At 41.9% G+C, this 13,912-nt stretch overlaps 1 protein-coding gene across 6 annotated transcripts in view; it reads right to left on the bottom strand.

The window, feature by feature from the left end:
* Positions 1-7,172, bottom strand: part of DPP8 (dipeptidyl-peptidase 8) — a 54,221-nt gene extending 47,049 nt beyond the window's left edge. For 2 of the 6 annotated variants that reach the window (XR_824776.1, XM_010834557.1), the window contains exons 1-2: positions 5,117-6,861; positions 2,658-2,927 (exon numbers count right to left, since the gene is read on the bottom strand). Coding sequence is in view for 5 of the 6 variants with exons in the window: in XM_010834557.1 (XP_010832859.1) it covers positions 2,658-2,927; positions 5,117-5,153 (307 nt within the window). In the remaining variant the exon portion in view is untranslated. The other 4 variants (XM_010834558.1, XM_010834560.1, XM_010834559.1 and 1 more) reach the window with 4 other exon arrangements.
* Positions 7,173-13,912: the final 6,740 nt, after the last annotated feature.

The raw sequence follows: 13,912 nt of genomic DNA, 5'->3' as shown, positions 1-13,912 counted from the left end.
AAAGTGTACACCTTTTGTCCTAGTAATTCCACTCTTTGCAATTAGTCCTATTAAGTAAATTCACACATGTATAAAATGATATATAGTGATATTTGCTCCCTCATTTTTGTAATACCAAAATAGAAAGACCTAAATGGCCATTAGTAGGGGCCTGGTAAAGTAAAATATGGGGCTTCCCTGGTGGCTCAGAGGGTAAAGCGTCTGCCTACAAGGCAGGAGACCTGGGTTCGATCCCTGGGTCAGGAAGATCCCCTGGAGAAGGAAATGGCAACCTACTCCAGTACACTTGCCTGGAAAATCCCATGGCCAGAGAAGCCTGGATATGGCATAATTATATAATGGAATACTCTGAAATTGCTTTAAAAAAATCTATAATTACTAATGTGGACTCATGCAAAGACTATCAAAAAAAAAAACAAAACACTTTTGGAGGAGGGCAGGAGACCTATTTTTAAAAACTTGGTAAACAAAGGCATATCAGGAGGTCAGTGCCCTCAAACTCATCTCAGCCCGTCCTTTCCCACCCAACTCTCAGCTGTGGGAGTTTACTCGGGCCTCAGCTCCTTCAGTGTTCTCATCTCTCACATTCTTTTCTTTCTTACTCTACCAACCAACACCAACCAAACATTCATTCCCTCAGGCTGTGGGTTAGGAAAATAAAATAGCATAGCATGACTACATGAAGGAACTCCAAAATTTATGGGCTTGGGATCCCATTTCAACTACTGTATTAGGGGTGAAATCCCTTTTGGTAAGCACTTTTAATGGTAATTAATAAACATTTTTGTGAGACATTTGTTTACAGTTAAGAACTACAGACAGTATGGCTATAAGTTTTAAATACTATACAAAATATAAGGCCTTTCCCCCTAATTTTGCCCAAACTCTCTTCCAACCAAATTGCCTGATTTAGCAATTATGGATGAGCTTTTCTTACAATGCTTCTCCAATCAAAGGAAAGTCTGACTTTCTGCTTCCAACAAAGCCACAGCATAAGTTTCTTGAGAAAGATATATATGTATTCTAAGATGACTTGGGCTTCCCTGGTGGCTCAGATGGTAAAGAATCTGCCTGCAATGCAGGAGACCTGGGTTCGATCCCCAAGCTGGGAAAATTCCCTGGAGAAAGGAATGGCTACCCACACCAGTATTCTTGCCTGGAGAATCCTATGGAGAGGAGCCTGGCGGGCTATAGCCCATGGGATCACAAACAGCAGGCATGACTGAAAGACTCACTTTCACTCAGACAACTTACCTAAATATTTCAGCACCATCTCTCAATAAATGTATTCAATGAGTGACAATGAATGAATAAATGGGCCTTTGGGACTTAAGCTAGTAACTGTACAAATAATAATTACCAGTTGGTGAATACTAGGTAGCATACTGTAATTTACAACTATTATTTGGTGTTTTTTTCCGGTATTTTTTACAACTATTATTTCTAATCCTAAAAAATAATACTGTAGTGCAGACAATTGCTTGGGAGATCGCATAACCAAATTTTTTTTTCTTTTCCTTTTTAGTTTTCTTCTTCAGACTAGCTGTAGTAAAATTTGTTTTGGTTGTACAAGAACAGTATTGTGTTTATTAACATTTGTTTAAATTTGGGTTGGCCAAAAAGTTTGTTCAAGTTTTTCCATACGAGCATACAAAAACCCGAACAAACTTTTTGGTCAACTCAACACTTAAGACAATCCTGTGAGACAGATATTAATCCTTGTTTGATAGATGAGGAAACTGAGACTCACAGGGTTAGTAAGTCAGCCATGGAGTTGATGCCAGAGCCTAGGCTTCTGACTCCAAGACCGCCTCTTTATCTACCGCCCTGTGTCTATGTATGTGACAGATTAGTCATTTCTTTCAATGCTGTTCTGTACTTAGTCGCTCAGTTGTATCCGATCCTTTGCAACCCCATGGACTACAGCCCACCAGGCTCCTCTGTCCTTGGGGATTCTCCAGGCAAGAATACTGGAGTGGGCAGCCTATCCCTTCTCCAGGGGGATGTTTCCAACCCAGGAATCGAACCAGGGTCCCCTGCATTGCAGGCGGATTCTTTACCAGCTGAGCTATCAGCTGTGCCTAAGCATCCTTGGTGCTCAGTCTTTACTACCTATTCCTTTTACCACAACATCTTAGCAAAACATTTAAGGTTTATAAACAAAAAAGAAACAAAAAAAGTCAATCAGTGATATAATAGACTTAAGGTCAACATATCTTAAATCTGGACTGAATGGGCTCAGGAAGAAGAGACCAAGACCAGCCTTGATTAAAAAAATGAAAGCAGCAGCTGTTGAGAATGGCAACAAACTACTGGTTTTATTATGTGTGTTCCTCATCCACCATTCCTAAAGAAACTGACCATACTGAAGGAAAATCATTTACAATTAGCTTTAGGAAGAAGTAATATCTGGCATCTTTACTTTGAAAGTAAGATCATGATCAACTGATTTGTTATCTGCAAATAAAAACAAAATTAACGGGACAAAAAGTTAAAACAGTACCAAAACTGAAGTTCTTCAAATTATTTTTTTCTCTTTAGTGGAGCCATCACTGATTCACTTATTTATTCAACAAAATTTGAGTGCCCATTGCATCTAGCCTCTAATTCTGAATTAAGAAAGCATTTCCTTTCAGAAACTATGACTTCACACTCACCAAGGTAATAGATCCTGTCCGAATGAGGCCCATCTGGGTCATTCCTCTTCACAAACATAAAATCATGTGGTGCCTTAGCCATCATGTAGCCATGGTATTTTCTGGTATCAGCAAGCAGCTTTTTAAGCTGACTCCAGGAATATCGCTCGACATAAAATGGCTCCAATTTAGGCCGATCCTGTGATTCAATATTCTCCTCACACTCTGCAGTTTCAAAGATCTCAACACCCAGCTGTTCTGTTTCCATCGCTGCTGCCATGTTGCATTTTCCTAAAATAAATAAATAAGCCACATGAAGTTCACAGATCTGTCCTCTCTTACATTAACCAGAATGACAGCCTGATTAGGGTCCCCCTTCCTCCCCAAAAAAAGGGGGAAAAGTGCTTTTCAGTACAGTTGCAATGAAACTTAGTAAGAAAAGCAATAGCTCCCCCTTCTCTGTGTTCAGTGTGAAACAGATTTAAAAAAAAATTGAGGTCATGTCTATTTCACAGTGACTATAAATCTCTTTGGCAACTTTTATAAAAGGCTCTCCTTAGGTATCTCTTGCCAAAATTCCTTCTTCTTTCCCACACTGGAAGGAAACAGGCCATATGCCAGTTGGCTGCTATGTTCCTTCAAAGAGCATGTCAATAGTGAAGCTAAATGTGCCAAGGGAGTTGAGTGTTTTTGCACTTTAAAAAAGTAATACATTTGATAAATTGTGGACTTCTTCAGCTAACAGAAATAATCACAACCAATCAGAACACTAATAAAATTGTTGCAAAAAAAAATGTACTTGTAATAATCATCCTGGAGCATTTACCCAAGATAATACAAATACCATTTCCTTTTAAATAGGACCTCCAAACACCAAAAGACCTAACTGGTTGATACGTTTTTCTTGTCTTTTGCTCTTGCTAGACAGCACTATTTGACCATCCCTTGTGTGCCTTTATACTTTTATTACTGATTACACAACTTTTACTCTCATGATCAAATGAGAAGAGAAGAAAGTGGCTTTAGTTGTAATTTATGCTGAAAACATTTAATGTTTGTATTATCAATATTTTGACAAAAGTCTGAACCCAATTTACTAGTTCAACCCCAAAACAATATTAACATTTTATCTACTAACGATGTTTCTTTCATTTTACAAATCTGGAAGATGATTTTTTTCCCTCTATCCAGTTCAATATTTAAATATTAACAGGTGCAAAGTATCAGAAAAAAACAACAAGTGTTATTATAAGCCACTGTAAGATATTCTGACATGCATTATTTATAACACTACCAAAAAGGAACAACATAAAAATTTGGGGCAACCTGCTCTTTTGGAACTAATAAATGCCAGAAACATGAGGACCTGGGAGATAAACTACACTGCATTTGTATAACCAATTCACATAATTATTAACCACTTCTACAACAAAGATCAATACACGGCTGTAAATTTAACATGTCTTTTTTAGGGTTTAATTTCACAGGTTAATAGGAGCTCAGGGTGAAAAACTACGGCCCACAGAGAAAAAGACTAGCAAGTGTAGGCTGTGAATTACTCCATCGGGTATGCTGTGTGATGAAATAAACAAAACTGAATGGCTAGGATACTGTGCCTTTTTTCAAGTTACGGTGAATTACACTGCCATTTTCAATGTAACAGTAGCAAGAACGTTGGAGAGTTTTACAGGTATACAACTTGCAACATTATTACAACTGGGCATTTACCTCCCATGATTAAAATCCACACAGCTCAATAGAAAAGTCATTCAGCTCAACTGATACTCAGCACACTGATGTCAAGTAGCAGTATATGACAGTCGTGGTTGTTTGCCCATCTAAAAGCTGGTGGAGGTCTGTTTTCTATCAAATATATAAGTGGATCTAGTTTAATTCCTAAGAGAGTGAGGGACAGGTTAAACAAGGAGATACACAAACCGGGCTCATTCTTGTCCACTCCTTGTGTTAATTTGGAACTTCATCTCCAAATCACTGCTTGAAACAACAGAGAACGGGGATGGAACAGGGAAGCTTAGCAGACAAGACTTCCCAAGCTCACCGCCCAGCTTCTTGAGCTACTGATGTCTCTTGTATGTAAACCTTGCATTACCTTGCACTTAAGCATGTATCAGATATTCCTAAATTGTACTAGATGCCCACACTCACCATTTCTCTTTCTCCACTCTCTCTCTCTCACACACACATTCTACAGTTCAAATGACACTACTCCTCTGTATTTTATGGTAAATGTATATTCTGCATTTCCTTGCATAGACCTGATATTACATTTTAGTAATATACACAAATGTGTAACTAATTTCCATATTTCCATAACACCTTATATATACATCCTCAAAACACGTGACCAGAGTTTTCTCATTTCAACAATGAGAAAATAGGCCAGTACACATTCTCAGTACCGTGCATTTATTTCACTGCCCCACCTACCTCTTCACTTGAGGCCCTTCCCTGGTGCCTACCTGATTGTATTTTCATCTGTTCAGATCTCTTCCACATTCAAAGAGATCTTTTTTCAAGTGACTCAACTTCAAGCATAGATCCCTCTGCTCATCCTGCTCTCTTCTCACAGGAGTCTTTCCTTTTCTCACCATCCAATCCTGCTCACCAGGATAATGAAATAAGATATAAGCCTGTTGATCATTATTAAAATGGATCATATGTGCCCCCAAAATATCAAACCTAAAGTCTCAATTAGTACTTAGAACTGACACATATTCTTTTTGAAATAATATACAATGCCTGGATTATTTTGTATCTGCATTTTCTGAAAATTATAAAATGACTTTATTTCAGAAATGTACAGCTGAATTTACTCCAAAGACTATCTACACAGTGGTTTAGTCCTGACATTTGGATACATATTAAAAGGTAAGTTATAGAAATTCTTTTAAAAGTATAAAAGGCATACAGATGTGAGATTACTCAGTGGCTATTACAAATTCTCAAAATGATAGATAATGGATAATAAAATTTATTTCTCTGTGCCTGGTCCTGTTTTTCTTTTACATAATAATCAATTTGTATTATTTTACAGAATTCATATTTAGCAGATTGAAGACAGAACAGATTCAGTGTAATAACCAGTAAGAACTATTAATACAAAACAGGCCATTTCTGTGGAAAGAGAACATGCTGTTAACATTAAGATTTTCACAAGATAAAGAATGTACTATCCATTTTCAGTGCACTCCATTTTTGCTTCTTTCCTTTCCATGTTACTTCGAAAATATTGATAACTGAATTAGGTAACTTCTCTGAAAAATGGAAGTGCTAAGTTTGTTGAAATTCTGGCTTAGTAAAAGAAAAAAGCAGAGTCTGTGATTACACCCGTTATTTGGTTATCGGTTTTAATCAGAGGCTTTCATAGCCCTGACAGGTGATGGAGAGACATGCGGGTCACCGGCAAATGGAGGGGAAAAAGTGAAGTTGTGCTAACACAGCCAACAACAGGACTAAGAGGTCAAGACACCTTCTCATGCACTAAGACTCTCATTCAGAGAAGAGTATTTCGGGTTAGAAAACAGGACTCTTGAATCTGGACCCACTCAGACATCATTCCTTAATTTTTAATCCAGGCGCCAGTTTGTCCACTTAAACATCCCAAGCCTCACTGAAGCCTAGTTATTTCACTCGCCAGGATCCACACAGCTAGTTGAGAGGTTTATTATCACAAAGTGGGCAAAGACCTTGAGAGCTAGAATGAAGAGCAGAAGTGTAGCAGAGAATATTAAGGGGACTTGGGAAGATGCCGAGACTTAAGAAAAATGTGTGAGAGGACAGGTTTGAAATAGGAAAGTAAAGAACCTATCCTGCCCTGGTGGGTGAAATAGAATGAGAAGGGGCCAGTGAACAAGGAGGGAAGGAATCGACCTAGAAATGGGGCAGTAGGAAGAACACCAGCTAGGAAACCAGAAAATCTCAGTCCGAATCCGGTCTGCCACAGTCGGACTTTAGGCAAATCCCTTTGCCTCTGTGGACTTCCGCTTCTCATCTGTAAGCCTGGACAACACCCGGCTCCCAACCCCAGCAAGGCTCAATTAAGATAACGGACGTGGAAGTCCGGCGGCCAGCACCCAGCGCTCAGGGGGCGCCCAGTGAACGGTGGCTGACTCGGAATCTGAGAGCCTCGGCTTCCTGTTCCGGCAACTGGGGCTCTACCACCGGCTGTGGCCCGCGCAGAGCGGCGCGCCGGGTAAATCGCAGAGCTAGCTAACCGGGAGAATGCGCCGGGCAGCTCCTCCGAGAGGCGGAGAGGCCTGAGTGGGCAGGGGCGCAGGCCTCGCGGGCGAAGGGGAAGGAGAGAGGGCGGATACTGCACCTTCCCCCCTCCCCGGCCCCGCCCGGACCGTCCTGACGCGCGCTAAGGAGCGGGCCTGCGCCGCTTCATGCCGCGCCGCCTCCACTCCAGACCCGGCTGCAGCGGCTTCCTTGGCGACGGCGCCGGCGGTAACCGAAGGGGCGAACACGGCACTTAAAGACGGCGGCGGCGGCGGCGGCTCCGGCACTTCCGGTTTCTTGCGCGCTGCCCTCCGACCGGAGAAGGCGCAACGGGGCCAAGAAGGGCGCCGCTCTCTGTTAGATGGGGTTCACTTTTGACAGTGCCGTCTAGTGGCCAGAGGGGCGAACGAGGAGCGGGAAAGAAACCGCGAGAGTGGGGGACAGAACAAATCCAGAAAACGGCAGTAACTTGCTGGAAATTACAGGAAGAATTGTGGCACGTCTCATCTTTTTTCTTTTTTTTTTCCTTCGACAAATACATATTGACTGCCTCTTATGTGCGAGGAGGAATTGTAAACGCTGAGATTAGAACAGGGGCCAAGTCAGGCCAAAATCCCTGTCCGTTCATAGAGGAGACATGGAGAGGGAGGGGACCTCCGCCTGGGGATTTCTAGGTGTCTCACTGATATGGTGCAAAGAACCCTGAAAGGACGTCCCAGGTGGCTCAGATGGTAAAGAATCTGCCTGCAATGTGAGAGACCTGGGTTCGATCCCTGGGTTGGAAAGATTCCCCTGGAGAAGGAAATGGCAACCCACTCTGGTATTCTTGCCTGGAGAATTCCATGGACACAGGAGCCCCGTGGGCTACAGCCCATGGCATCGCAAAGAGTCAGACACGACTGAGCAACTGACACACAAAGAAATGTGAACTTGGAGTCAGAAAGCTTGGCTTTGGTACTAATTAATGACCTTCAGCGGGTTAGTCTCTGAGCTCACATGGTTTCTTGATCTGTGAAAGTGCTATACTAACATCACTTAGTTACAATTAAGGAAAACCATGTGTGTCATACAGATACAGAAAGATGGAGAAACTGGGGCTCAGGGCAAGGAAGGGAGTGATCTTGCTTTTAGCAGAACCAGAGGCAGGTCTCTTGACGGGTAATTTATTTTCTACTCTGCACTACACACTGTCTGAGAGAAAGAGGAAAAAGGAGCCTTGGGAGATGACTGGGAAGGTGCTAGGTGTAGAATCAAACAGTGGACAAGCTGGGCCTTCCCTATTTTCTATTATTGCAAGGAACCATTTGGCAGAGGTGTCATGAGGGTTTATTTATGTAATTATTCACCCTGAACTTAAATGTGTCTTCACTCAGAATTTTGTTTTTCAGTTGTTCCCTTAAAAGAATAGTCATTTTTTCACTGGGACTCCTCTATGAATTTTGTGCAAAAAACGAAAACAAACACAAAACACCTGAAAGGACTTTGAATGCACATGCTAACAAAATAAGCAAAACATCTTCATTTCATTAGTGAAAAAGCTGGCTTTAAACTAAACATTCAAATAACTAAGATATCATGGCATCCAGTCCCATCACTTCATGGTAAATAGATGGGGGAGAAATGAAAACAGTGACAGACTTTATTTTTGGGGGCTCAAAAATCACTTTGGACAGTGACTGCAGCCATGAAATTAAAAGATGCTTGCTCCTTGGAAGAAAAGCTGTGATGAACCTAGACAGCATACTGAAAATCAGAGACATCACAAAGGTCCATTTGGTCAAAGCTATGGTTTTTGCAGTGGTCGTGGGATGTGAGAATTGGACCATAAAGAAGACTGAGTGCCAAAGAATTGATGCTTTTGAACTGTGGTCCTGGGGAAGACTCTAGAGAGTTCCTTGGACAGCAAAGAGATCAAACCAGTCAATCCTAAAGGAAATCAACCCTGAATATTCACTAGAAGGACTGATGCTGAAGCTCCAGTCCTTTGGCCACCTGCTGCGAAGAGCCTACTCAATGGAAAACACCTTGATGCTGGGGAAGACAGGTCAGGAGAAGAAGGGGGCGACAGAGGATGAGATGGTTGGATGGCATCATCAACGCAATGGACATGAGTTTGAGCAAACTCCAGAAGATCGTAAAGGACAGGGAAGCTGCCTGTAGTCCATGGGGTCACAAAGAGTCAGACATGACTGAGCGACTGAACAACAACAAAAATGTTTACTGAATCTCTGCCATGTGCCTGCCACTGTTCCAAGCACTGGGGCTATAATAGTAAACAAAGTAGGCAAAATCCCTGACTTTGTGCAGTTTACATTCAAATAAGAGGAAAGAGACCTCCTCAAAAGCAAACAAAAACTATATAATTTTATTGATTAAAAAAACAAGCTCCAATAGATAACCAACAAGGACCTACTGTGTAGTACAGGAAATACTGCTTAATAGTGTTTAATAATCTATATTGGAAAATGACTTGAAAACAAATAGAAACATGTATGTGTATAACTGAATCACTTTGCTGTAGACCTGAAAGTAACACAATGTTGTTAATCAACTATATCAATATAAAGTAAAAAAAAGAAATTAACAGTAAAGCTCAGGGGAAAAGAAAAACACCAACCCCCTCAAGACAAACGAACACACTCCAGAGAGGTAAAAGATTTTCTGAAGTCATGTGGCTAATGATGGACTGAACTAGATTTGAATTCATATTTCTTGTTTTCAGTCTTATTTTCTCTTTCTGTGGCAGGGTTGAGGCTCCCCTGATGGCTCAGTGGGTAAAGAATCCTGCAATGCAGGAGACATAGGAGACAAGGGTTCAGTCCCTGGGTCAGGAATACCCTTGGAGCAAGGAATAGCAACCCATTCCAGTATTCTTGCCTGGAAAATTCCATGGACAGAGAAGCCTAGTGGGATACAGTCCAAAGGGTCGCAAAGAAGAGTTGGACACGACTGAGCGACTAAGCACACACACACACATAGCAGGCTGGCAGGCTTAAAAAGCCTCTAACCCTGAGAAAGCTGTGGGAGAACATCTTCATGAACCCTGGCCACCTTGTATGTAACCACAAAGGCCTCCCTCCCAGGTAAAAGGGTCAAACCGATACTTACCTGAGTTGTAGCAGAATGCGTTGTGACTTTTCTGAAACTGGAGAGGACCAGAAGCCTCTGAAGACCTTGTCCCCTTGCAGGTCTGATGAGCTGGAGACTTTCTGCCCCATCCCCTCCTACCCCCCCAGAATAGAGCTGAGAATATAAAAACCTCTTAGCTGCAGCCTAGAACTGGCTCCTCAGCAGGCAGTTATCCCAGAACTTACATTGCAGTCACCTGGCCCCTTTTGCTTCAGGAGTGTCCTTTTTCATAAGTGGGATAAGGATCACTGGCAGCTGGCATCTTGATACATTCTTCCCTTTGTGGTATATGTAAGTAATGCACTTTCTGAGGCTAAACTGGCTCCTTGCTTTTCTTTTTATTTTGACCATGCCATGTGGCATGTGGGATATTAGTTTCCCGGCCAGGAATTGAACCCACACCCCCCTGAGTTGGAAGGGTGGACTCTTAACCATTGGACTGCCAGGGAAGTCCCTAAACTGGCTCCTTGTATATTTACTGGCTGAATCAGTCAGGTCTGGGCCTTGCCAAACTTGTATATGTGTGCTTGACAAAACCTACTTAACTGTATCGTATTAGGCTACACTCTAGGAACTCCTCAGGAAAAGGCAAGTTATCTAGCACACATGGTCTGAATAAATAGCATGGTGGGGATGATACAAATCCACTCTTGCTAATCAAAACAAAAAGCATCATAAAACAATCATATTCTGACATAATGGACAGCAGGCAGCTAAGTGTGAGTGAAAGCCAGAGTGGTAAGGCCAAGTGAGAACCCTTTCCAGGGAACCCTGGCTGCGACTTAAAAAAAATTTTTTTTTAAATTTAAATTTGGCTGCATCAGCTATCAGTTGGTTAGGTATTAGCTGCAGCCTGGAGGATTTTTTTTTCCCCCTTGTGGCCTGTAGCCTTCTTTCTAGTTGTGGTTCAGGAGCACAGGGGTTCAGTAGCCCCTCTTGCCTCTTTTATAGGATCTTAGTCCCAGAAGAGGGATAGAACTTATGTCCCCTACATTGGAAAGTGGATTCTTAACCACTGGGCCACTAGGGAAGTCTCTGGACTGCATCTTGAAATCCATGCCTGTTTGAGCTAATCAGATCCTCATACAATTCTGGGCTTCCCAGGCAGCTCAGTGGTGAAGAATCTGCTGGCAATGCAGGAGACAAGGGTTCAATTCCTGGAAGGACCCTGAAGTAGGTAATAAACTATTTCCCCTGAAGTAGATTCTTCCCTGAGTCAGGAAGAGCCCCTGAAATAGCAGCCCACTCCAGTATTCTTGCCTGGAAAATTCCATAGACAGAGAAACCGGGCAGGCTGCAGTCCAGGGGGTCACAAAGAGTCAGATACACCAGCAGTTCTGACCTCATTTTTAGAAAATCTGACACCTTTTCACACTGGGCCTCATCAGAGACCAACCTGTCTCCCAGTTCTTCTGCATCTACCAGTCCATGATCTTCAGGCAGTGGTACTTTTGCTCAGGTATTCATGGGTCAGAGCCCGAATTTCTGGAGTCAGGCAGTCTTGGGTTCCCATCCTGGATCCTTTCCTTACTAACAGATTAATATCAGGCCTCTCTTTTTATTTCTCTCATCTGTAAACATTCTCCTCCCTCTTATACTTGGAAATTTTAAAATAAAGTTTTAAAGTATAAAAGAGATAGAGAAAGCTTCTGACATAGACATTAGAAGGGGGCAGAAAGAGTGCCTGGACAATTTTTATTTAGTCTGCATATTGCTCCAAATATTTTCTGTCTTGAATATTCAACTGAGGTTAAAAGAGAAGAATCTGTCTTTGTTTTCTAACCCCAAAGTCACAACTCCCAGAAAACAATGGTTGCCTCATGCTGCTGCTGCTGCTAAGTCGCTTCAGTCGTATCCGACTCTGTGTCCCTCTATTGGGAAGGATCAAGGGTTAAAAAGGAAGAAAAGAAAAATACAAGTTACTCCCTAGTATCTTACCACTATATAAAGTTGTAATCAAAATTTTTGTATCTTTTATCATAAATATTTTCAATACTGCTAGTGTCTTATTATTTTGCACAGCTGTATAGTTTTTCTACTGAATTCTCATACCACAATTCATTTGGTCATTCTTAAGTCCCAGTGTTTTTCTATGTAACATTGTAAACATCTTCATATATACATCTTTCTTCCTTGAAATTATTGTCTTAGAATAAAATCTCCAAAGGGGAATTACAAAGCCAACCAGCATAAACATCTCCATTTTTCTTGCTACTTCTTGCAAAATTGCTTTTCAAAATGATGCCACGAATTCACACTGCCCTTAGCTACACTCAGCATGAGTGTGGCAATTTCACTGAAACTTTTCTAGCACTGGGCATTATCATCAACATGCACATTTTAAGCATTTACTTTTTAAAACATTGTACTAGATGCTGTAGGATACCAAGAGGAGACAATCTGTGCTGCAGGGAGGCTTACAACCTAGTTCAGGGGTTCCCCAACCTCTGGACCGTGGACTGGTACCTCCTGTCAAATCAGCAGCATCAGATTAGAAATAAAGGGCACAATAAATGTAATGCAATCGAATCATCCCCAAACCGTCTGCCCTGTCTGTGGAAAAACTGTCTTCCATGAAATCCATCCCTGGTACCAAAAAGGCTGGGGACCTCTGATCTAGTTGAGGAAACAGATCATAAGCAGGTAATAGCAGCTGACTACATCATATCCCATGGGTTAGAGTTTGTTTTTCCACTTCCTCTATATTTTGCACCTTTTTGGAGACAGTACAAACCAAGCTGCCATAACAAAAAGGAGCCTTTTCAGTTAATTTTCATATTTAGTTTTTTGAATAAAAGCATATATAGTAGAAATATCCTCCTATGCTGGTCTTTCAGTCACTGTTTCCCTCCCCACAAGAAACTGAGGTTATTAGATTCTTATATTTACTTTTTATGTAATATTTTAATGAGTGTGTATTAGTCACTAAGTCAGGCACGACTCTTTTTTGCGACCCCATGGACTGTAGCCCACCAGGCTCCCCTATCCATGAGATTTCCCAGGCAAGGATACTGGGGCCAGTTGCCATTTTCTTCTCCAGGGTATCTTCCTGATCCAGGGATTGGTCTCGTGTCTCTTGCATTGCAGGCAGATTCTTTACCACTGGGTCACCTGGGAAGCCCATTTTATGATATTGACTTGGCCAAAAATTCTTTTGTAACAGCTTACAGAAAAGCCCAAACAAACTTTTTGGCCAACACAATACATAAATTTATTGTCGTTCAGTCGCAAGTTGGGTCCGACTCTGCAACCCCCATAGACTGCAGCACGCCAGGCCTCCCTGTCTCTCACCATCTCTTGGAGTTTGCCCAAGTTTGCCCATAAACAAATGCCTATATGTAAATGTAGTATTCTTCTCTCCACTCCACTATTTTTTCCATAAATGGTAGCACACCAACTGTCTTCCTGGCAACCGTATGGGCAGCCCAGAAAGCCAAGACTTATCAGGTAGGTCAAATTGAACAGGGTGGAAAGGCCACTCCCCACACTCAAGGAAAGGGGCATCTCTGCACAGTCATCCGAACTGGGGATTGACAGGTTGAGGGGATGGTTTTTACAGCAATGATTGGCTGCAATGCTCACCACCCTCTTGGCATTGTTAAGAGGTTACAGGGATATGAACTGGTTGGGCACAGATTCCCCAGTAGATGCCTGGGCTGATCTCTCAGTCTCTCTCCACTCTCAACTTTGTGCCATCTAGATAGAGTAACTTGATTTCAGTTAAGGATATCTGGTTGGGTGATCCTGGGTGAGACACAGCACAGCCAAATTCAATAGTTCATTTTCCAAAGTTTCTTATAGATATAAAAAACTTCTGTAAAATGCTGGACAAGGAGAATGTGGATGATGACTTGCCAAAGGCAGGAGTACAGATTTATGTACTGAGCCTGTGCTTCAGCCCCAGGAGA

The sequence above is a fragment of the Bison bison genome, unplaced genomic scaffold (assembly GCF_000754665.1).
Source record: "Bison bison bison isolate TAMUID 2011002044 unplaced genomic scaffold, Bison_UMD1.0 scf7180017864034, whole genome shotgun sequence".
NCBI lineage: Eukaryota > Metazoa > Chordata > Mammalia > Artiodactyla > Bovidae > Bison > Bison bison.
The sequence above is the reverse complement of the archived record's forward strand: the minus strand, read 5'-3'. Positions and strand labels throughout refer to the sequence as shown.